The sequence below is a fragment of the Fusarium redolens genome, assembly GCF_020744475.1.
Source record: "Fusarium redolens strain MPI-CAGE-AT-0023 chromosome Unknown BKA55scaffold_5, whole genome shotgun sequence".
Classification (NCBI taxonomy): Eukaryota; Fungi; Ascomycota; class Sordariomycetes; order Hypocreales; family Nectriaceae; genus Fusarium; species Fusarium redolens.
In genome coordinates this window covers 2,275,733-2,299,106 of record NW_025763668.1, presented here as the reverse complement: position 1 = coordinate 2,299,106, position 23,374 = coordinate 2,275,733, and the positions used below count along the sequence as shown (strand labels likewise).

At 48.6% G+C, this 23,374-nt stretch overlaps 10 protein-coding genes across 10 annotated transcripts; 5 read left to right on the top strand and 5 right to left on the bottom strand.

Moving 5' to 3' along the window:
* Window positions 1-400: 400 nt before the first annotated feature.
* Window positions 401-1,067, bottom strand: BKA55DRAFT_687977 (uncharacterized protein; the record flags this gene model as incomplete). Its single annotated transcript, XM_046199148.1, has 5 exons — window positions 401-498; window positions 558-645; window positions 721-814; window positions 867-925; window positions 975-1,067. The coding sequence occupies 5 exons, from the start codon at window positions 1,065-1,067 to the stop codon at window positions 401-403; spliced, it is 432 nt and encodes a 143-aa protein (XP_046052391.1).
* Window positions 1,068-1,424: 357 nt separating this feature from the next.
* BKA55DRAFT_563028 (uncharacterized protein) lies at window positions 1,425-3,036 on the top strand. Its single transcript, XM_046192353.1, has 3 exons — window positions 1,425-1,547; window positions 1,595-1,654; window positions 1,713-3,036. Exons 1-3 carry the CDS (start codon window positions 1,520-1,522, stop codon window positions 2,729-2,731), a joined length of 1,107 nt encoding a protein of 368 aa, XP_046052390.1. The 5' UTR covers window positions 1,425-1,519; the 3' UTR covers window positions 2,732-3,036.
* Window positions 3,037-3,185: 149 nt separating this feature from the next.
* Window positions 3,186-3,869, bottom strand: BKA55DRAFT_563025 (uncharacterized protein). The gene has a single exon (XM_046192352.1). It carries the CDS (start codon window positions 3,618-3,620, stop codon window positions 3,459-3,461), a length of 162 nt encoding a protein of 53 aa, XP_046052389.1. The 5' UTR covers window positions 3,621-3,869; the 3' UTR covers window positions 3,186-3,458.
* A 77-nt stretch (window positions 3,870-3,946) lies between these two features.
* On the top strand, window positions 3,947-6,144 carry BKA55DRAFT_304036 (uncharacterized protein). Its single transcript, XM_046185607.1, has 3 exons — window positions 3,947-4,408; window positions 4,479-5,581; window positions 5,634-6,144. The coding sequence occupies exons 1-3, from the start codon at window positions 4,208-4,210 to the stop codon at window positions 6,028-6,030; spliced, it is 1,701 nt and encodes a 566-aa protein (XP_046052388.1). The 5' UTR covers window positions 3,947-4,207; the 3' UTR covers window positions 6,031-6,144.
* Window positions 6,145-6,257: 113 nt separating this feature from the next.
* BKA55DRAFT_506871 (uncharacterized protein) lies at window positions 6,258-7,428 on the bottom strand (the record flags this gene model as incomplete). The annotated part of the gene is made up of 2 exons (XM_046187302.1): window positions 6,258-7,311; window positions 7,409-7,428. The coding sequence occupies 2 exons, from the start codon at window positions 7,426-7,428 to the stop codon at window positions 6,258-6,260; spliced, it is 1,074 nt and encodes a 357-aa protein (XP_046052387.1).
* Window positions 7,429-8,109: 681 nt separating this feature from the next.
* On the bottom strand, window positions 8,110-8,850 carry BKA55DRAFT_537367 (CHD5-like protein-domain-containing protein; the record flags this gene model as incomplete). Its single annotated transcript, XM_046189903.1, has 3 exons — window positions 8,110-8,459; window positions 8,524-8,710; window positions 8,764-8,850. The coding sequence occupies 3 exons, from the start codon at window positions 8,848-8,850 to the stop codon at window positions 8,110-8,112; spliced, it is 624 nt and encodes a 207-aa protein (XP_046052386.1).
* A 206-nt stretch (window positions 8,851-9,056) lies between these two features.
* On the top strand, window positions 9,057-10,306 carry BKA55DRAFT_563016 (uncharacterized protein). The gene has a single exon (XM_046192351.1). The coding sequence runs from the start codon at window positions 9,108-9,110 to the stop codon at window positions 10,089-10,091; it is 984 nt and encodes a 327-aa protein (XP_046052385.1). The 5' UTR covers window positions 9,057-9,107; the 3' UTR covers window positions 10,092-10,306.
* A 3,119-nt stretch (window positions 10,307-13,425) lies between these two features.
* Window positions 13,426-15,110, top strand: BKA55DRAFT_687971 (aspartic peptidase domain-containing protein; the record flags this gene model as incomplete). Its single annotated transcript, XM_046199147.1, has 3 exons — window positions 13,426-13,599; window positions 13,655-14,741; window positions 14,788-15,110. 3 exons carry the CDS (start codon window positions 13,426-13,428, stop codon window positions 15,108-15,110), a joined length of 1,584 nt encoding a protein of 527 aa, XP_046052384.1.
* Window positions 15,111-15,831: 721 nt separating this feature from the next.
* On the top strand, window positions 15,832-18,265 carry BKA55DRAFT_639857 (transmembrane amino acid transporter protein-domain-containing protein). Its single transcript, XM_046197113.1, has 4 exons — window positions 15,832-16,997; window positions 17,054-17,216; window positions 17,272-17,844; window positions 17,922-18,265. Exons 1-4 carry the CDS (start codon window positions 16,116-16,118, stop codon window positions 17,948-17,950), a joined length of 1,647 nt encoding a protein of 548 aa, XP_046052383.1. The 5' UTR covers window positions 15,832-16,115; the 3' UTR covers window positions 17,951-18,265.
* A 1,960-nt stretch (window positions 18,266-20,225) lies between these two features.
* Window positions 20,226-21,725, bottom strand: BKA55DRAFT_507066 (ras family-domain-containing protein; the record flags this gene model as incomplete). Its single annotated transcript, XM_046187318.1, has 6 exons — window positions 20,226-20,430; window positions 20,518-20,672; window positions 20,773-20,907; window positions 20,985-21,182; window positions 21,312-21,339; window positions 21,658-21,725. The coding sequence occupies 6 exons, from the start codon at window positions 21,723-21,725 to the stop codon at window positions 20,226-20,228; spliced, it is 789 nt and encodes a 262-aa protein (XP_046052382.1).
* Window positions 21,726-23,374: the final 1,649 nt, after the last annotated feature.

Genomic DNA, 23,374 nt, shown 5'->3' with positions numbered 1-23,374 from the left:
ATGCTTAACTAATAACCATACTCTGCGCAGTATCGTATCCACATGGAAAGAGACCTGCCTGCACCGTATTTAGCGCTGGTATAATCTTGGGTCACAAATTGCGGTCGCTATATCTTGACATGATATGAACTTACAACAAAGTCTCTAAATCTGGCCCTGGCAGCTTGAGGCCTCTCGTTTCGACGGAAACGCCACGATCCTCTCTTGAATCCATCCGTTCTTATCCATCCATGAACATTTCCACGTGAATCGGCGGCCGATCTTGCATCGTAGCATCAACGGCAACAGCCCGACCGAGAAACCCATGCGTATGCCATGACTTTCTCTGACAAAATTGGGGATGACTACCGCTCTTCCGTGTTTCAAGGATGTAAAATTGTTTCTTCGCTTACGAACCATCCTACTTCTGCTGAGCTTGCTGTTGTCCTTCGTACAACCCTGTGTAGTACCCAGCATAGTACCATGACATAAGGAGTTTCTTGAGGCTTTCGTCCTGAACTGTTGTGTTTTGATTAGGCCTATATGACAAGAAATATATTTCAAGGATCTTGACTTACCGGAACCGAGGACGGTTTGTATAGGAAATGAGGGAAGACCTTGAGACGCGATTGGCTCCTTAGACTCGTTGCGCGACGATGGGATCTCCTAAACTTCCATGTCAGTTGTCTGAGCATATGAAGCCAAGATTCTCATGACACAGATCAACATAGCTAAACCCACCTTGTTTTGTTCTGCTGCTCCTGATTCCAACTCAATCTCTTCTGCTTCTGTAACTTGGGGTTGCCCAGATCCAGACTCAGCCTCCGCTTCGGCCCTTCGTTCACGAGTTAGCCGAATGAATTTCACTCCTTCAAGATTGAACATACCGATTTTGGGGCTCCAATTCTCGTACACTTCCGCCCTTAGCATGAATGCTGTGGTATTTCTACAGAATGTCTGTCAGTAAGCGTTTGCCATAGAGAGAACTCACTTACCTTGTACTCTTGCAAGGCTTCATTCCAAGAATCTATCAGGGCAGAGTCATCCCATATCTCCTCTTGTGTCAGATTGTCTTGCTTTTTTGACATCTTGTGCAATCAAATGTCGAACTGCGAAGTTGGAGAGTTATCGATATTGAACTGTTAGGTGTGCTTGAGAAGTTTCTGTTTGAGAATAGCCGAGATCGAAGAGTCACTGCTTGCTTGATTCAGAATTCACAAGGAGTATAATGATTAGAGGTGAGTCGGTAAGAGTCTCTCAAGAATATAAATTGAGTTGACAGGCAATAGTTGATGATGTCGGTTGGTCTTAATCCGCTATATCACCAGGTTGTAAGCTTCAGAAGCTACAGACACTTTTTAGTGGACCAAGCCGCTGAAAGGACCCCGACCCCCACTACGATAGACTGATAGTGGACGCGATTCTTCACCGCCCAGAGCAGACATGGCAGAATCCCAATTTTTTTCAATGGCCCACGCATCTTTTTCTGCGGGAGTCTAGCTTTTGAATATCTAGCAACAAGACAACCAAATCAGACACAATGGCCCCAGAATTGCGAAAGAGAAAGTGTAGGTTATCCTAGAGCCATAATTCTTTATGCGCTGACTCTTTTTAGCCGCTTCGGACATCAAGAAGCCCAACGGCGCTGCCAAAGCTGCCCAGCCCAAGCGAAAAGGTAGAGACATAATGCCCACGATATAGCTTTTCTTGTGTCGCTAACACAGCTTTTACAGCCCCCGAGGATGCATCGCCTGTGTCGCTGAAGAAGCAGAAGTCTGTCAAGAAGACTGCCATCACAACAAAGACCGCTACCAAGCCGGCGCAAAAGTCCAAGAAGAGCAAGCCCGAGGAAGTCAAGGTTGTCGAGGAGGAAACCACCACACTCGATATCCCCGATGAGTCTTCCGAGTCTGAGGCTGAGGAGGGCAAGGAGGTCCAGGCGATCGTTAAGGAGCTGGACTCTGACGACGAGGACATTACCGAGGGCGACTCTAGCTTCAAGCCAGGACAGGACGTTGGCAAGATCCCCAATGTCTCTAAGGATGTGCAGAAGGCCGCTAAGGCTTCCGACGAGGAAGCTGGAGTTATCTACATCGGCCGCATTCCCCACGGTTTCTACGAGCATGAGATGAGGCAGTACTTCGAGCAGTTTGGCCCCATCGTTGCCCTACGACTTTCCCGAAACAAGAAGACCGGTGCCAGCAAGCACTACGCTTTCGTCAAGTTCGAGGAGGCCTCTACCGCCGAGATTGTGTGCAAGACCATGGACAACTACCTTCTGTTCGGCCACATCCTCAAGTGCCGAATGATCCCCAAGGAGCAGGTTCACGAAGATTTGTTCAAGAACGCCAACCGACGATTCAAGAAGGTCCCCTGGAACAAGATGGCAGGCCACAAGCTTGAGAAGCCTCTGACCGAGGCTGCATGGGCGAACAAGGTTACAAAGGAGAACTCTAAGCGCGCAAAGAAGGCTGCTAAGCTTAAGGAGCTTGGCTACGAGTTTGATGCCCCCGAGATCAAGGACGTGCCAGCCCCTGCTGCTATTGAGAACGGAGAGAGCGAGACCAAGGCTATTGAGGATGCACCCGCTGAGAAGGAGGAGGAAGCCAAGGTTGAGGAGCCCGCTGAGGTTGTTGAGACAGTTGTCGAGGAGAAGACCGAGGTCATTACCAAGGAGAAGCCAGCTCCCAAGGCAAAGGCCACAAAGGGCAAGGCAACAAAAGCAGGCAAGGGCCGAAAGGCAAAGGCTTGAGTACGGAATTGTTCAATTCAATTGGGTTTCGGAGTTTTAAAGCGGCATAGACATAGTTTCAAAAAAAGATCCATGTATAATGAAACGAATGCGAGTTGGATCATCTGTCACGCGCTTTTTTCTTTTCTACAAAAAGGTTTTCAACGATGATATGTACGCACATAAGCGAACCCATAGCACTCATAGGAAATAAAAGAGCAAGCAATGGGATTATGAAAGGCGGTTATGGTCTACTTCGCGCTTGATTGTGAAAAAGCCACGGAAAACAATGGTCAATTTCAAAAGTGTGATGGCGAAGGGTAAAAATATGTGAAGAAGAAAAAAAGAGATTCGAAGCGCGGAAGAGATAAGAAAATAGTATCGTGAGGATCCACTCGAATATGACTAAGCTGGATTCCACCTGGACATTCAACCAGAGCATCTCGTCCAGCTTTTTGTACTATCAACTCAGAGTTAACAGACTTGATTTGTTACAGGAATGTTTGAATCAGCTTTGAAGGTATTCCGGAGGTAAACTTGCCCTCTTTGGAGAGGATATATCATAGGTCCTGAGTTCGTGATTCACCACTGGTGATGTTTGCTATATGAGAACCAACTGGTTGAGGTTCACTGACGGCCAACATTGATTTCACCGATGAATGAAGCAAAGCCTTACTGTTTAATCAGACACATTGTTAGAGTCATTCTCTATAGCATCGAGGACTCACTACAGTAGCGGATAAGTGAGTCAGCGCAAAGTAAGATGTTTCACTTGGATAGGAACAGATAAGAACATTTTGTCCTCATGGCTGTGGCACAAGATTGACAGCATTTGAAAGGGGTCCATAGACCGAATCAGAGAGAGTTGAGTAGTGAGTTGCTGTTCCATTGTATGTAAGTTGTGAACCATCCTCAGTCAGTGAGTGATTGGAGGCCATTCTCGAGTCTAGATCCTGCAAGGTACGTGAACAAGAGCTGCAATATATACCACACAGTTAGCCATTGGTTTCTGAAAGTCAAGAGAATCTTTTAATGGTCAAAACAATAGACTCATACAACTGATATAATGCTTCAGTAGTAGCCGGCCGACAATTCGGAGCCGACATCGACGGAAGATCAGCCGTTGAAACGTCTCGGAACTCCAGGGCACTTCCAGGCCAAGTCCACTAAATTCCACCATGTACGTTAGCTGGGGGCGGCTGACATCCAATGCAATTTGGAGACACCACCTACCAACCTAACTTAACTTAACACGAGGGAGGGTCAGTAATTACTGACACGTACCAAACATCCAATTCCCGTTTGTTCCTCTTAAAGCAACCTATAATCCACCCACAGGCGCTAGGATTATCTGCACGACATTGAACCTCTAGATCTGGGTCTGGATGCTCTACCTAGACTAAAAAAACTCACCATGTCTTCCGCCGTCGCAACGAACCCGACCCAGGCGACGAATTCAGGTGCGTGCAATCCCTACCCCTGCCAATTGACGTGGAAATGGAGATTCGAGAACGTGTCCTAACCCATGGGGCCTCGCTTCCTACTCGTGCAGGGTCGTCAAAGAAGAAGAACAACAAGAAGAAGAAGAACGCCAACAAGAACAAGGCTGCTGAGCAACCTGTTAGTGGTAGTTCAGACCCTCTGCAGGGTTCAGATAAAGAGACCCTCGAAGACGAGCCCGAGACGCCCACTCAGCCCGTACGTAGTTATGATGCTCACTTCCCATATCATGCAATTGCGCGCGCGCTGACATGTATCAACTCCACAGGAAACGCCAGTCGATGCAGACGAAGTCGTAAACGAAGAAGCTCCTCCTGTCCAGAGTAACGGGCATGCCGTAGAGCCCAAGACGCAGAGCAACGGGCTCACACCCCCTCCAGTTGATGGCGAAAAGGAAAAGCCCAACGATTCAGACACATCCGCCAAGCTAGAGGCCATGAGCCAGGAACGAGAGGCCTTGCGGGCCGAGGTCGAACAGCTACGGAAGCAGCTCGAGAATATCCAAGAGACCCATAGCAATGAAGTCACACAGCTCAAGAGCGATCTAGAGGAGAGCAATGCCGCCAAGGAGAATGCTGAAGAGGAATACCAGACCCTTCTTGGTCGAGTTGAGAAGATTAAGCAGACGCTGAGCGACCGGTTCAAGCGCGACAAGGCAGAGCTCGAAGAAAGCAAAGAGCGTATAGAAGAGCTCGAGGCAGAGAATGAGGAACTAAGGAACAACGCTGTGTCGTCTGGAGACGATGTCGCCAAGCTAAAGGAGGAACTGCAAGATGCGACCAGGGAACTCAACACTCTTCGAAGTCGCAACAACCTATCAGCACAAAACTGGAGCAAGGAGAAGGAAGAATTAGTCCGACATGTTCAACATCTTAAGGAGGAGATGGAGACCACCGCCAATGCCATGGGCGAATGGGAGGTTATCGCCATGGAAGAGCGATCTATTAAGGAGAGCTTAGTCGATAAGGTCTCGGAGCTAGAGGAACAAGTTACTATCCTACGACAAAACTACGAGAGCGCCACTACAGAGCGAGAGAGCCAGACGACCCTCATCGAAAACCTACAGAACGCCCTCCGCGAGATTCAGGATGCTCGCAAGAAGGAGCTTCGCGATATGGTCGAGACAACCGAGGCGCAAGTTCAAGCTCTCAAGAAACAGGTGCAAGAAGCCGATGCCCGCGCAAAGGAAGCCGAAGAAGCCAAGCAAACACTCACACAAGAGCTTGAGCGCACAGCACCGTATGAGAAGGAAGTCAAGGAGAAGAACCTTCTCATTGGAAAGTTGAGGCATGAGGCAATTGTGTTGAACGACCACTTGACGAAGGCACTAAGATATCTAAAGAAGACTAAACCAGAAGACAATGTTGACAGGTACGTCTAATATATGACAACTCATATGGAGCTTCATGCTAACTACGACTAGACAAATCGTCACCAACCATCTCCTCCATTTCCTCACACTCGACCGCGGTGACGCCAAGCGTTTCCAGGTTCTTCAAGTTATGGCTGGCTATCTCAACTGGACGGACGAGCAACGAGAGCAAGCTGGTCTCGCTCGTCCAGGCACATCATCTAATTCTCTCCGCCTACCCATGTCACCATTTACACGTACACCAAGCTCGCCATCTCTCAACACCGATCTCTTCAACGAGTCAACATCTGCCAAAGACAAAGAGTCTTTATCTGAGCTATGGGCAAACTTCTTAGAGCGCAGCGCACAAGAGGGTGCTCTGGAAACACCAAGTAGGAAGGGTAGCACTAGCAGTGCTGCTACGGGACCAGTAAGGCCGGAGTCGACAAGGCCGGATTCCAAGAGTTAATGCTGAATGTTGGAGTTATGATGTGGAAATTACACTAAATGCATGTATGGAGTGGACAACGTGCATGTTTCAGGGGGAGCAGGGAGAGAGATAACGCTCAACTGTTACAAGAGAAAGGATGAGATATGGTTTTCATGGTTATTCAAGCCAGGCTTGAACTGTCATAGACCTCTATGTAAGAATAGCTCTTTTAAAAGAAGGGTTGGGATAATACGCAGCAGGACGGATTAGAAACTATCATTGTCTGCCGTTTCTCCGCGCAAGGAGTGCAATACATTCTGTGCATATCCTTCAGCGTCCCTCGTTATAGTCGCCACGTCAATGCGATTAGTCAATGCATCATTAACTCCCTCGACAACCTCCCTTTCCTCCATAACCTCGCCCATGAGACGCACTTCGTGGCTCCAGTAGGCATGGCTTCGTGATCGAAGATCTTCGTCGCGCAGCGCAGTGTTCTTGACAATGCCGAGAGCACTAAGCTTGCTCTTAACGATAAGGAGGGCACGGGAAGTTGCCTCGATGCGCTCAACGGGCGAGGGTGGCTCGACAAACGCACGGTTAGTAGCAGATAGATATAGAAGCCAGCCAAGAGCTGCATCGAAAGCGGCGAGGGTGACGAGACGTGCGACTCGAGCAGTCCAGTAAAAGAAGTCAACTTCCGATAGGCGCAGAGCACGTGCATTGGCTTGGTAGTTGTAAGAGTTGACAAAGTAAATATCGAGAGCGGCAATGATCATAGCAGCCATTGTAGCCTTTGGTCGCCATTGGGCACCAGCTCGCCCTGTGAAAGTTGGACTCGTGACGAAAGCGATGGCGAAGAGGTTCGCGATATGAGGCCACAGGAGTTGTGGTAGAGCATAGTAGAAGAATGTCTTGGGCTCTTCCGAAGTGCAGAACGGGCAGTTCGCGAGCACTTCAGGCCCAAATTGCAAGTATAGCAGTCGACTCTCCAAGTTGACAAATCTGCCCCTCAGCGCTTCGTCTTGCTTCGTAAGAACATTACCGGGCCTTCCGACTGCAACACGGTTGAATAGAACATCGACGGGGATCTGAAGACGACTCTGGGTCGCAAGAAACAGGTTCTCGGGTGCGAACGGTGGTAATGTCTTGAGGATGTAGCTGATGATCAAGAAGGCGAGGAGGGCGAGCGCCACGCGGACTTTGGGCGGTACGGGAATTATTGGCGCATGCCGGGCTTGCGAAGAGGCTTTAACGGATCGATAGTATGATATGGCCTTTGGTAAAAGTATAGGTCCAAAGAAGATAAGGAGGGACCGGATACTGGTTACGGTTAGTTGTTGATTATACACGATGTGTAAGTGGCCATCAGGAAGAATAAAGTCACAAGAACAAAGTAAATTCTAGAAGATGAACTTACGAGTCCCATGGGATCGCCATAATGGCGGATATCAAGCCAAGATGGTCGTGTTTCTTTGTTGGTAATGAGATGGTGAAGTTGAACACGTTTTGTTACAAGATTGAGACGAGGCTGATAAACGACGTCAGTTCAGGAACAGCTTCAATAAGGCAAAGGTGGCGCCAAGCCTAGGCCTGAGGGACAGGGCAGCATCCAGGTGTCTTCGGCCAATGTGGGGGCTTTAACTTTGGTGGGGCCGACCTCTCTTAACGTAAAACCTCGGATTTTTCTTCTCTTCTAACAAATTTCTTTCCTTCTTCACCTCAACCATTCACTACAAACAACTTCCCTTCTCCGTCTTTTTGTCCACAATCACACCCTCACAATACTCACTATAGTTCAGTAGCGCAATAATATGGCATTCGCGCCGTTATTCACTGCCTCCCGCTCCCCCCGTGCATCCGTGTATCGTTGTTACCATTGGCACTTTCGAAGCTTTGGCGATCTCTCCGTGGTCGCTAGAGTCAATATGTTGCCTAGATCAAGCCCCAAATACCCTGCCAAGGGTTATTCTCTGTCGTGTTACAAAGTCTCAGCTTCGGCAATGAGGAACTTTGCGTCAAATTTATCTAAGAGATACATCTCCAATCGTAGCCAAGCTCTGCTTGTAAATATGCATATTTTTACTATGTGCGCGAACTAGCTATGTCAATGCTGTTTGCTTATGACTTCTTCTTCTCCTCGGCGGCAACCTTCTGGGCCGCGATGGGTGCCTCCCTGGCTTGCTTCGCGTTGAGGAGCAGACCAGCAATACCGACGATCAAGTCGCTGAAAAGCGCGATAACTCCTGTGCAAGCCAATTGCCACGAAGCGATGCTAACGCTTCCGATGGGGGCGCGAGGGAAAGACAGGATCCATTCCGCCCAGTACGGGAACCAGCCGTAAGGAAGCCAAAACATAGGCTCGGTAGCGTACCAGAAAGGCAGGAAGTATTGCGGCGCGCGTGTAACGACGATTCGGAGAACGGTGAGGATCTTGTCGAAGTTGGATCGTGCTGCCTCGTTGGTTTTCTCTGTAGTGGTCATGTGTCAGATATCTCTCGATTCCCCTGAAGCTCTGTGGCGGTTGTAACGTACTGGTCTTCTCCAGCTGTTCGAGGAGCTTGTCGTGCTGACGACGGAGCTTTGCCCACTTGGCAAATTCATCCTGACTGCTGGTGGCGTTCAGATCTCGTCGAACCTTGAGGTAATCGGCCTGGAGCTTGCGTTGCTCGCCGGCAGCCTTTGCTGTCGGTACGGGGAGGAAGTTGATTATCGTCCAGAGCTTTTACAGTCAGCAGCTGAGCTAGAGGGTACGGTTTGGGCGGAGTAGCACACCAGATTGTTGATTGCGGCTGCTCCAATGGTATTGACGAGGTTGACGACAACTTCGACAACGAAGATGCTGAGCATAAGGGAGGCCATCTTGGGGATCGAAGTGTATCGGTGGTAACAGGTGATGGGCTTTCAAGGTGTGCACTCTGTATTCGTTCCTACACCGGCCTAAACTTAAGCTCGTGATGTTGATGGTGATGTTGGTTTTGGTGGTTTGTTAAACGTGGTCAAGCCATGTCATAGCCCCGAGACTTGCATGGAGCTCCATAGAACCCCTCCACACCACGTCGATTCCATCAAACTTACCCTATACTTCCAACTCTCACCTGCTTCCCTTTATCGTTCCAATGTCACGAGCACTCGACAAGAGTCTCAAGGAATCTCTCAAGCATGGCGATCATCATTCGGTATTTCTAGAAATCTCAAGTGTTCTTATTGAGGCGGAAAATGAGCTTCTGGAGATTGAGTTGTTGGGTAAAGACCATGTGCTGGATACCAACTCAACAGTCTTACGAGATGAGAATGCAGTCGCCGTACCAAAGTTACGCCTCGTGCAGGCTTTTATAGTGGCACAAAAGCTGCTTAAACAGACACAGGCTGACACACAACGAGTATCTTCAGAAGATATTACAAGATCAACAGCAGTTATTCTGTTGATGGACCCAGAACACTTGACTGCCGCCAACACCAGAAAGCGACTTATCAAAAACACAGTGGGACAAGGAGATGTAAAAGACCGACTAAACCTCGAGAAACATCTGGTTGACAGTTTACTGACCAGTCGGCTTCATCGGCATACGAAATCCCCAACACTATGGAATCATCGGCGATGGCTGATGGAAGAATTCCGTATTCACAATATCAATGTTCCAGTCGAGGATGACCTCACAAGAATCATCATGATATCTGGAGAAAGACACCCACGGAACTACTACGCCTGGTGTCACGCTAGATACCTGACCAACACCTTTATCATGCCATCGTCAAGTTCACAAGAAGGAATATCACGCATGATCATCGCCACGCAAAAGTGGTGCTTTGCACATCACAATGATATATCTGGCTGGCAGTTTCTCATGTTCCTGCTGGACAAGCAGCCTGCCGAAACATCGCCTGTGTTTCGCGAGACATTGAAACTCGCAACCTCGTTCAAGTGGCGGAATGAATCTGTGTGGTACTTCCTTCGGCTTGTTGCTGCTCGGGGAGTTACAAACACTGACAGAGAGGAGTTTGAAAACCTGCGAAAGGCACTATGGGAGACGGCTTCTGGAGATGGTATTGAGCAGAAGACGCTCGAAAGAGCAGAGCAGTGGCTCATGGCTAGTCAATGATCGTGGATGTGTTCGCAAAGAACTGGAGTTGAGGATCCAGGCTGAAACTGAAACTCATTCGTGGGTTGCCTCACGGGTGTCTTTCGGGTACATGCGACTATGAAACATGGGAATAGATATTGGAAATAGAAACAATACGGTCTCAACTGGAGCACAGACGTTTAAAACCGCTTATATGTATTGTCACGATTATTATCTAAATGAAGATCTGCCGTCTCTTTGACGGTGAAATGTTGAACCCTGAAATGTCCGCGGCTAGTGACCTATCACAGCTGAATACAGGTATGGTTAAAAGCTGCAATATGAATTCAAATTGAGGCCTACCCTGATCGACACGATCCGAGCAGATAGTGCTGCCGGGGTCGAGATTAAAATTCCGAGAGGGCATTGACGGCGCCGTGCGGTTGTTTCATCAACGGGGTCGGTTGACAAGGGACTTCCTGGACCATGAAGCTTGTGTTTAGGCATTTTGAACGAGCTATGAAGTCATTGAATCGCGAGCAGCGAGCAGTGATCCATCAAATCTATATTGGAATCTTGGTGAAATTGCAAGACTACTAAGGAGCCGAAAGCGGAAACCAACGAGATGCTGTATTATAGATTGTAACGTAGAGTGTGCATGCCCTTATGATCGGAATGATACATTTGTCTAATTTGGTTCGGGGAAAGATTGAGCAGAGGATATTGTTATCGTTACCTTGTTCGCAACTACGAATAATGACCGCCTTTGCACGATCATTGGAGCTTTGACGTTGCTCGTGTCACGGATAAGCTAGCTGTCATGTCATGCGTGAGCTTTGAGAACAAACATTAAACAAGAAACAAATTTCACGTAAATGGGGTTGAGAATACGATGTGCTTTTGCATTGCCATTACTCAAGAAGGATGGAGCCTGAAACCGAGTCATTATCTCAATGTCGCTGCTTTCATGTCTGCATGTGAATACAGGGCAACAGGGATAGAACCATATCCGAGAACCCATGTACACGTGGAGAAGAAGCCAGGCGGCCGATAATCCGACCAGGGAAAGACTCGTGATAGTTGGGGCTTCAGCTCAATGAACCAACAAATTGAGATACTGTGCAATTTGATCAATCCAGACACTGGTCAAGCGTCAAAGTGTCAACTTTACCGCCGCGTAATCTGCAAAAGAAGCGCCTGACAATGACCAAAAGGATCTAGAGGAAAACTGGAGCAGCTGAGCGTTTTGAGGCTCTCAGTAGTCAGGGGAAGTTATGTGGTAGAGTGGCGCCGCTGTTTGACGCGTAAGTCAAGGAGAGGAACCGCTACTGCGAGTCAATTGAGAAAACAACAACTTGAACTTGACGATCCAATGATGTCGAGTCAAGAGATGCAAGTCTAAGGAGACTTTGGTGCCAGTTTGACGCCAAGGCCTTAGGCTTTAACTTCGTGGCCATTGATATCAATACGGAACTGGAATTTGGGTACATGGCTGTAACGGTCTGGTTGATGAAACTCTGGATTTAACGTTGTGATAAGGTTAGATATGGCCAAGACCTCTGAAAATCGAATGGCTGTTGGGATTCAATTCCTTAACCAGGCCTTCTTCTTTATACGCCATAGCCAATACTTTGAATATCAACTTCAAGCAAGGGAACCACAATATTGCTCCTAGTTTCCACAGAACGCGTGTTTCGTTTTCACCATTGACAGTTGAAAACGCCCGAATCAATCGGCTGAAGCTTGTTTTTTTCTTTCTTTTTGCCGCTTGCTCCACGTTGCGTTGCAGCACATTTAGTATGTGCCACTTTGTGCAGATCTTGGGGAGAAGTCTAACCTAAAGCATCTGCTGCACGTTAACTTATCCGTCTCAGGGGCACAGAAAATTGGTGTTAGACCCTGTCTCGGGGAGTTTCTCACTGGACGAAAGCAGCACTTTGCATTCAATATTCAGGTAACGTCGCTATCTTTGGGTACGTATTATACGAGATGATAAAATAGCACCAGACAAGAAGAGGACAAGCATATTTTCGGCCGATATCGAGGTAAGCATGGGGCAAGGTAGGGTAATCTCCACAGCTCGAGTCCACCGTAATAAACAAGCGGCTAAGAGTAACGGGCCACTCAGAGGCTGACGACCCCTGAACCTTACAGATGAACATTCGGTGGGTGTCCAGTGATGAGCAGAGATGCACTCTGATGGCTGGCGGGTCGAAATGCACGTCGACTCAGGCTGGCATGTGGTGGAGAACGTTTTACAGGCGGCGTTTCTCTTTGTTGTTTTCAGGTCTCGTCGTGTTTGACGGTTGATTCAGTCCGTGAGATGATGAGATACCTGATCTACAGGTACTGGGCCTTGCTGATCGTCGAGCCAAGATAACTAATATCCAATCAAGGGGCCTTGTTAGCTTGGCTTTGGATCTAGAATCAAGCCAGGTATTGAGAGTTGAGAGAGAGTTTGGAAGAGTTCAGTTGAGTTTGTATGTATGTATCATGGACATAATGTTGGTATCCTGCTGTGATAGTGATATGATGTGTCTATTCTGACAACTCTTATCCCTTCCGTTCGCCTGCCTCTTTGGGACGATATCTTCAGCAGGTACAGCACCTTCGAGTCGATTTCTATCCCCTGTAGGTGGTATCTAGTGCGTAGGTTGTGTTGAACTACAACCTCGCCGGGTGCTCTCCACTAGATATCTCCCCATACCAACACTAACTAACCCACCTCTTCCCGTCATTCTCTCATCCCTCCGAACTCCACTCACTCACCTCTACCTCTCTCTACCTCTTTTTCTATGCTATACTCTACCTTACCTTAATTCGTAATAATTCCCTCCCTCCTCCGACATTTTTCAACTTTGTTCTTTCTTCTTTTTGTTTCCGTTTCTCGTATTTGTATTTTCCCATTTCTTGGTTCCTCTGTCTCGATCCAGGACCTCAGCCGAGTACTCCGACTTCCGAGAAACCTCAACGCCTTGTTCCAAAAAGAGAGACTCGAATTGGTCTCACTGTAACCAAGCCACTTCCATTGTCTTGTCTGGCTTGTGTTTGTTGCATCTTCGCTTGTCCAACTTGCATCAGGTCCTGGTTATCAGTCGGCATCTTTACTGTGCCGTTTTGTTTCCAATGCTGGGCTTGTAATTCTAATCCTTTAATACATCTCGCCAACTCTGGCTCAAGAGGCCTCGCCTTGATTCTGTCTTCCTGTCCGGACGCGTTTGAGACAAGCTGTTCCAATTAGCTTCGGCTCTGGTCTCACTCCGTTTTTGTTCGATCCAATCCAATCCAGATTCTATCAACCACCTCCACTCCAAGTGCATATTCAATACGCGCCGTGGAGGTTTGGTTGCCTTGATCCCAATATAGCTTCAATATGCGTCCAGGATCTCTATTGGCACAATTGGCTTTGGCCTCATCTGCTCATGCCTTCTTTCCTTATAGTCCGAGCTGGCGTGTCGATGTAGGACAAAAGCGTATGGCTCGAAGTCCCAAGAGTGTGGGCAATGGTGGTGGTGTGCGTATGGATATCAAGCAGAGATCACCTCAGGTTTGTTTCTGAAAAATTGCTTGACAGTCTCATTCCATTGACCGTTCTACTATAGTCCAGCCAAACGATAACTGAGAGAGCAGCTCACGAAGCAGCACGATTGATCGCCAAATATGCCGGTGGAAGCATCCCTGACACCAGTACGCTGCTCAAACGTGATAACAAATACGACGTCATGGAGGCCACAGAATCGACAAAAAAGCACACTCAGGGTGTTGACCAGGACGGGACTGACTATTCATATTTCATCGAGGTCGAAGTTGGATCGGAAAAGAAGACAATGTACATGCTTATCGACACTGGCGCTGGATCAAGCTGGGTTATGGGCGCTTCTTGTACCAGCAAAGCGTGTGAGATGCATAACACATTCGGCGAAGGCGACTCGGACTCACTCGAAGTATCAAAATCCGACTTCAACATTGCATACGGTTCTGGAAAAGTTTCTGGTACATGGGCAACCGACACAATCACTGTGGCTGGCATGAGCATCAAGTATCAGTTCGGATTGACACATACGACTTCGGATCAGTTCATCGAATTCGCTTTTGACGGCATTCTTGGTCTCGCGATCAACAAGGGATCTGACAGCAACTTTCTCAATGCCCTGGCCAAGTCCAAGGAAGTCGACACGAACATGTTCTGCGTTGCTCTGAACCGTGCAGCTGACGGCACAAACGAAGGAGAAATCAGCTTTGGCTCACCCAATCCCGACAAGTACACCGGCAAAATTACCTACACCTCTATTGGCGAAGACAATGATTGGGCTATTGAGATCGACGATATGGGCTACAATGGCAAGAAGGCGGATATCGGTGGCATCCGCAGCTTCATCGACACTGGAACATCTTTCATGTTTGGATCACCGGACAACGTTAAGAAGCTCCATGCTCTTATCGACGGGGCCCAGAGCAGCGATGGCACCACATATACTGTTCCTTGCGATAGCAACGGCAACTTGACCGTGACTTTCTCTGGAGTCGACTATGTCATTTCACCAAAGGACTGGGTTTCCCCTCCCAACAAGGATGGTAAATGCACCAGTAACGTCTACGGTTTCGAGGTTGTTAAAGGTGCATGGCTCTTGGGCGACACCTTTATCAAGAACGTCTACGCCGTTTTTGATGCGGACGAGCGCCGAATTGGTAGGTTTACATGTTGGAGTGACCAAACTTGTGCTAATGAGAATAGGCTTTGCTACCAACGCTATCACAGATGGCTCAAGCGACGACAGTCAAGACAGCAGCTCTTCAGCAAAGACCATGACCATCAGTCAAGCGACCAAGACGTCTGACGACACCGAAGAGACTGGCATCACAACAACCTCTGGATCAAAGGCAAGTGCAGTACCAGATATGGGTCTAGGCAAAGAATCTGTCTCATCTGGCACTGCCACTGCCGATTCAAGCGAGCCAACCGAAACAAAAGACTCATCAGCACCTTCAGGGCCATTATCACAGGCCCGCTTCACATTCATTTTCTGTATAGTACCATTTTTCGCCCTCCTGACTTAGAAAGAGTCAGACGAGCGGCATTACATTCCTTTAATATCCAGATACAATCGCTAGAGGCGCAGAGAAGCGCGTATACATACTTGGAGAGCTGCATGGAACACGAAGACATCGTGTGAGGAATACGAGGACAGAGAGCTTACAGCATGGGATGACAAGATGTGGTTCGAGCTACAATGATACCCGATCGAACAGAGGAGAACATGACGGGTTCCTACAGATGGCAGATGAAGCCATGCTACAAGTATTTTTTAGTAGACATAGACCATCAACATCAATAGAAACATTGGATGGACTGAATTGCTTTCTGATGGTACCACGGTGAAGATACAGCAATTGATGAGATCAGAGCATGCTGGCAGACAATTATAGCTCATTCTTAGATGACAGTTCGTAAGGTTTTGGTGAACGCCCCTTGAATATGACCGTTGAAAAGGAGAATGTAAATTGGACCCCTATTTATGAGTCCCTGGAACCATAAGGGTCTTCGAATTGGGTTTGAAGCAAGCTCAACAACGGCGAGATAACGTTATAACTCAATAAAAAAGAGTTCTTGAAACAACTATTTAATTGAATTTAGAATAACAAACAAACCTTCTCAATAGAAGCCTCACCCTTTATTAATACCTCTTGTAATACTCCTGGAATGATCCGTGCCCCTGCATAAGCCTAGACACAACTAGTGGGCGATTCCAGCGATTTCACAAGGGGCATTACGCCAATCCCAGCGCTTATCATGCTGCAAATGACGCTAAATGTTTGCTATCCATGCTTATCTGGGGGAAGGACAGACAACCAACCAACCTATCCTATCCTTAGAACTGGACCTTTCCATTTACAACTTACAACCATTCGACTTTCTATCCTTTTGCTTCATCGTCGATCTTTAACACCTAATTATTCGATTACTTCTTCCTTTTGGCATATACGCGATCGAATCGAACATAATCCTTTATTCTTCCGGGGGAAAATGTACACGCAATATCAACTTGCTACTCCCCTTCGACAATGACGCACGCCAGGAACGATGGCCCCCCGAACCCGCACGGCGAAGACCGCGGTCTCCTAGAACACGGGCACGATTACGACGACGACTATTTTGGCGTAGGCGACGATGACTATAGCAGTGGAAACGCCAGCGCAGATTTAGGAAAGGCTTCAGGCAAGGTCGAAGCTGATGGCCAGCCCCGGACTCCCGGCCGCGTGCGCTTCGACTTGACGCCGGAGATTGTGGGTGTTAGCAATGGAGAAGCTTTCGGTGGATTTGCGGATCGTGAGAGACGGTCTTCGGATGATGCGTACTTTGATGTTGAGGAGGCGACGAGTCCGGGGCGGGCGCATCGGGTACCGCTTCTGACGGACATTGAAGCACCAAGTGTAGCTCTTGCGAATTCGATGGGGGATCCGTCTGAACAAGCTGAGCATGAGATGAATCGACCAAAGTCAGGACTCAAATCTGCTTTCATGAATATGGCGAACTCTATCATCGGCGCTGGCATCATTGGTCAACCATACGCTGTGCGCCAAGCCGGACTGGTCGGGGGGATCCTACTGCTGGTAGGCTTGACGGTTGTAGTCGACTGGACGATCTGTCTTATTGTCATCAACAGCAAGCTTAGCGGGACGAGTCACTTTCAAGGAACAGTTGAGCACTGCTTTGGACACTCCGGGCTGATCGCTATCAGTATTGCACAATGGGTCTTTGCGTTTGGCGGAATGGTCGCATATGGTGTCATTGTTGGCGATACGATTCCTCATGTCCTGGTAGCGGTGTGGCCGAACCTATCGAATGTGCCTGTAATAGGACTCTTGGCAAATCGACAGGTTGCGATCGCGGTGTTTGTGATGGGCATTGCGTATCCCCTGACGCTGTATCGGGATATTTCAAAGGTGAGAATCACAATGCGGATTGTCCTGATGGAGCTTGGGCTAATGGGTCTTGGTAGTTGGCTAAAGCAAGCACGTTTGCACTTGTTGGCATGGTGGTTATTGTCTTCACCATCCTTATACAAGGTATCTTAACGCCTGCGTCAGAACGGGGCTCGTTTACTCCTTCACTTCTCCTCTTCAATGGTGGTTTCTTCCAGGCCATTGGTGTTATTTCATTCGGTAAGGACCTGCCTTGGTCACCTGAGTTTATGACCAGTGTTGCTGACCTATGTAGCTTTCGTTTGCCATCACAACTCGCTCCTGATCTACGGGTCTCTCAAGACACCTACCATTGATAACTTTTCCCGAGTCACTCATTACTCAACTGGTATATCGATGGTGTTCTGTCTTGTCCTCGCTCTGGGCGGTTTCCTTACGTTTGGCGACAAGACGCTAGGCAATGTCCTCAACAATTTCCCAGCAGACAACACCATGGTTAACATTGCACGTCTTTGCTTTGGCCTCAACATGCTCACCACCCTGCCCCTGGAGGCATTTGTCTGCCGTGAAGTGATGTTGACATACTTCTTCCCTGACGAGCCCTTCAACATGAACCGCCATCTCCTCTTCAGTACAAGTCTTGTTGCGTCAGCTCTGGTGCTAAGTTTGGTGACTTGTGATCTTGGTGCTGTGTTTGAGCTTGTGGGAGCCACGAGTGCTGTAGCCATGGCCTATATCTTGCCTCCGCTGTGCTATATGAAGTTGACAACGCGAAGCTGGCGGACATATATGGCGGGCGCGGTGGTTGTATTTGGTATGATTGTCATGGTCATTAGTGTGATCCAGGCTGTGCAAAAGATGATCAGCAGTGAGTTCCCCTGTATACCCTCTGAAGACCCATGTCTTCGACTAATGGACGATGGAATATGTACTAACCTTCCACAGGCAAAGATGGACCGGTGCAGTGTGCATAAGTTCCAGGCGTTCCTTTACCTTTACCTTTTCACTTTTATTCAACAACATTATAACATAACGAAGGACAACAGACATAGACCCTTACTGGGACAATAAGCGTGTAAGATAGTACGCAACAAAACAGATGCGTGATTGCAGGGAGTATCGCTGCTGGAGATATACAAGTCATGTAAAAAGGGCGGATGATTTGGTTGATGATTTATCAAATAAGAGCAAAGAAAACCATGTACCATGTACGTTGGATTGTGTAAGGAGTTACATGGCGTGATATCGGTATTTCAATCATTATAGAGTTTTCAGCTCTTGGGCAGATGAACTCGTATTCTTATTGCTCTTCTTATCTTTGCTTGTTGGTGATGCTAAGCTAATATGCCCTATGATGGACTCCCCAAGTCCTCACCAATACGCTGAAGCCGATATTTCTCGACAATAACAGTATTTCATAGAAACCCTTTCTTTCAGACCTTGTGTATATTCTCATCATATCATAAGAAAAGCTTCATACACCGCTGAAGCTATTATGACCTGTTTCTCACACGATCCTCCATTCCCCACCCATCTCCAACACAACTTTCAACCTCCGCGGGATAACAAACATCACTTCTACTATCGTTCTCCAAAACAAGCCAGCATCCATACAGTGTGCCACGTTACTGCCGTACCTCTCAGCAAGTGGATCACAAAAATCACCACAAAAGAAGTGAAGCACAAGGAGAGGGGTGTCACACGCAACGAATAGCAGGAGGGGGTAAAACAAAGCAGAAGCCCGCTATTTGCGCTTATAATCAACGAACCCCGCTTTGGGATAGAGAAACATGCGTAAATCTCGTGTGAGAGGAATGATTTGTTTGAGGTTGACAGTTATATATTAGGCTGCTTTTCCCCTCTTCCTCTTGCACTCCTTCTATCTAGTGTAGTAGTACTCTGGTCAAGACTTCACTTCTACTTTCTATCCTCATCACATACTATTCGTACATCAGTCAAGATGCAGCCTCTTGTTGACTACCACGACAACACTTGCCCCAAGTGCAACGCCGCCATCGAGGGCTCAGGCAAGACTTGCGGTAGCTGCGGTGCTGTATGTCTAATACTCTCTCCCTCTCCTCCCTATCTTACATGATGCTGACTGCTTGTAGCACTGCCCCGTCTAAACTCCACAAAGACCAAGAAACAGATTCACGATGATATGATGAGACGGACGAGAAGTTGTTTATACCGGTGTTAGGTTAGGGATGTATACAAAGGAGTGTGGTTGGGGGTTTGGGTGGTTGTTGTGATGAGGCCGCTGTTCGATAGCGTCACTCTTTTCTGGGCGGTTGATATTTATGCATTGGGTGGTATTGTGAAGCAGGGGATACACTCGCTCGCTCATCTGTTTTATCTCGATACTGAGTAAACAAGACTGATATTCACTTCATCTTGCGTAAACATCGTGAAGTGAAATGCCCCTCTCAAGGCTGCGCCGCGCATAGCTGATCATACCAACTGCCTCACTCCCATAGTGATTGATGGGATTACATCACCGGTATCACCCAAACCAAAATAGGCTCGGCGCCGATCAAAGAGTCTAGCATGGGATAGGGGCCACATGACTAGACATTGGCACGTGGACAAGGAGGCTGTCTTTGATAAGACCAGTCAAGATACGGATACCAAGACGGATAAGCATCTTGGTTGAGGAATGACAGCCAGTAATCAGCAGTGTAACATGACATGTCAATGCATAACAATATACAAACAAACAAGCTTGGTCTAGATAGGGATGGTCACGTCGTTCAAGAGCATACATACAATAACATCACAAAACAGATACAGGATATACAAAAAATCAAGAGATTAAACAGGCAGGCCCTACGCAATAGATGTCCCATCTCCATGGTCTAAGTAACGGTCTCGAGGCTTCAAGAGAAAAAACGAAAAGATTTATGGCCTGGACCGACTTGGTTCCCCCAGCCGGACCCCATATCCACACACAAGGAGACACAAACGCTCTCGCCGTGACCAGTCCAGGGAGCCTCTCCAGGCCTCCTGACACTTCTCCCTGATAGTTCCTCATCTGTCAGTCTGCAGTGACCGACAGACCGGGCAGGAGAGCAAGGAACGAGAGCCACTCCTCCTCCTCCTCCTCAACAGCCCCCAACAAGAAAAAAGACATCTGGCCCACCTCCCCCATGCGCGACAAGCACATACATAAAACAAAGGTCCCGCTCGCATGCCAGTGGTGATAATAAAAAAGACGAGGTATCTGCCGGGAAAAGTAACCGCCTGCAAGATTCAGGGGGTCCAAGAAACCATGGGCTCTGCCGACAAGAAAACCATCAATCCAGCGAGAAGGGTCGGCGCGTAGGCCGATGGACCAGACATGAGCGAGACGATATCAAACTCCAGATTCCGAGAAAACCGATGCATGCCGACAGCCTTCGCCTTCTTGGCTGCCACGAACCTGTATCCGAACTGCCGGGGCCAAGTTGAGGTTGAACTGGAACGACAAAGGATTACAACGCAGGGTCAAGCCACGGCACGTGTGCGTGGACTGCGCTCAGAGGGCTTCCATGGCGCCCTTTACAGAACAAGGCACTTCTTGTGCTTGCTGCCACGGGTGCTTCGCGACAGCAGAGCAGCGCGAGTAGCGTGCTCGAACACCTCACGGACACCCTCGTTGGTCTTGGCTGAGCACTCAAGGTACTTGTAGGCAGCGATCTTCTTGCGAACCTCCTCACCCTATCGATGACTGTTAGCATGTTTCGAGATGACGTGCAGCAAGCTGGCTAATCAAGTTTCGAGAGCTTGATTTGGCGCTTGTTGGGGCAATGTATCGTACCTCCTCGGGGGAGACAGGCTTCTGGCTAGTCTTTCGGAGCTCCTCGATGGTCTTCTGGTCGTATCGCAAATCCTTCTTGCAGCCGACGAGGATGATGGGGAGACCTTGGCAGAAGTGCAGAACCTCAGAGATCCACTGTAAGAGCACGTGTCAGCAAAGCTGTATCAATAGCAACTGGCATGCAGCCATCTGGCATTTGAGGGTGAACAAACCTTCTCCTGGACGTTGTCAAGAGAGTCGGGAGAGTCGACAGCGAAGCAGATCAGGATAACGTGGGAGTCGGGGTAGGACAGGGGTCGAAGACGGTCGTAATCCTCCTGGCCAGCAGTATCCCATAGGGCGAGCTCGACGTGCTTGCCATCAACCTCGACATCGGCGACGTAGTTCTCGAAAACGGTGGGGACGTAGACCTGAAGACGGAATTGTCAGCAAGGGGGTCATTGCTGGCGATGGCCGTTGCATGATAAGGATGTTTATCAAGCCGCGTGGCTAAGCGTGCGAAGGTTGAAAGGCGACGCCGCCGTAAAGTCAATTCTTACCTCGGGGAAAGTGCCCTTGGAGAAAACACTGCAGAATTGGTTAGTATCAGGTTGATTAGGTGTTTTAGGATAGTGATGGCGATGATGATAATGAAAATGGCGACTGAGGACGGTGAGGTGAAGCAAGGGGCATGTGCGTCTATCACGGTGATAATAGAGCTGATGGCGTCAAACGATGCGAAGCGCTGAGCCCACCAAGAGGCCAAAAACTTTCATATCGCCCTCCTGTTGAGACTCCGTCTGATAGAGACATTGTGATGCCAACGCGGTGATGGATAGGAACGGTGATGGGCGACGGGAGGTCGACTTTGAAGTCGTGTCGTGTCGTGATAGAAGGCCAACTCACATCAACAAACAGGTTTTACCACAAGCACCATCGCCGACAATGACGAGCTTTCGGCGGATCTCAGCCATGGTTATTGATTAGATGTGGTTTTTGGTTAAAAAGTTGAAAGAAATGGACGAAGTTGCTGGCGTAAAATGCGAGCTTGAGCTTGAGCTTGGGAGATGGTGCAGGTTGTGAGTTTCGCGGAGAGCGGCGGCTGCGGGTCGATGGGGATGGGAAATGGATGGATAGAGAAAGAGGAGAGTTTGAGTTGGGTTAGGTTGGGACTGGCAGTAGAGAGAGAGCGAGCACCTCAGTCAGAAAAGAGACGCGAGGAAGAAGAAGGGGCTTTGGTTTTTTGGGTGAAATAGGCTTGGGCCTGGTTTTTTTCTCGCTAGGACTGGGGCCCCGACTGCACTGCAGGCACTGGAGCGACAGCCCGGGGCGGGCGCCAGGACAGGATAGGACCCAACAGCGGGTGGGCAAGCACAGGACAGCAGGCAGCCAGGGCAGTTCAAAGGACGGGAGGTACCTCTGAACAGCGGGTGAAGAGTGCTAGAATCAAAGTACCAAGTGCCAGTGTCAGAGGTCTTTGGTGCCGGTGATGCTGGGGGTTGGGCAAGGTTGTTGAGGACAAGCAAGGCGTTTGCAAGTCGCACTGTGTTTTGATAGCGTATCCAGCAGCGGGCAATGACAGCTGAAAGTAGGTTTCGGCTTTGAATCAGAACCAAGTTTAGAGGTTGATTCACTTGGCTAATGCTCTATGCCTTTAGTTTGTCATATATCCTTTGTAGTTATTTGAACTATCATATTGAAAGTGTCAACAGATATCCACGTAGATAAGCCTCCTGAACATCACATCTTCAATCAGGGATTGACAAGGCTGCAAGCTTTGTTGTTTCCCTCTGTTGCTGGGGCTGCGAGCTGCTGGGGCCCGGACTGGGCTCTTTGATGATGAATGTTTCCCCTGCTGGGCTGGGCTCAAAAAAGAAACGCTCACTTGACCCAGGTACACTTTCACCGATATTCCCACACAAACGGTACTTCTGCCCCGTCACATTACGCGGAAATGGCCCATCCTGAGGCAACCAACGGCGTGGCCCTGGCTTCGGCTGGTGGGTGGCAACAACCGCTAACACCGTCTCCTTTTCAGTGAGTGATTAGTGGAGTCTCGCCACAGTGCGAAGAGTTCTGGGCAGTGCGCGTCACAAGCCTCCCTCTGCTAAGGTATTTCCCAGGAGGGGAATTAACTGACCCATTTTATCCATCTTACCGAGAGTGCTCCGCCAAACTTTCAGTGGTAGATGCAAGACGGGATAGATTGGATAGATGAGCGGGACGCCCGTTGTTATTTGGTAGGTTGCTTTGCTTTGCTTGCATGCGGTGGTTGCGTTGTGTTGCGTCGTTGACCATTTACGTGAGTCTGAAACAGAGAATGCCAGTGATAATGATGACGAGATGAGATAAGAGCCTACCTGCTTGATGGACTGGTCGATAACATTGGAAAACAGACAATATCAAGGGCCAGGGTAACGGCGTTGGCCGTTTGTTCAAGCCGGTTTAGTTTGATTGAGGGACTGACGGTCATGAGAATGAACTGCAAAGATGGCTTCGTTGGCTTGCATGCTGTCATTCTTCACAAGTGACAAAGGTACCTTTTCTGACTCTTCGCCGTTCCAATGCTCACAGCCATGCTCTGCACAATTCCTATCGGCGGTCTGACGTGCTCACCAGTCCT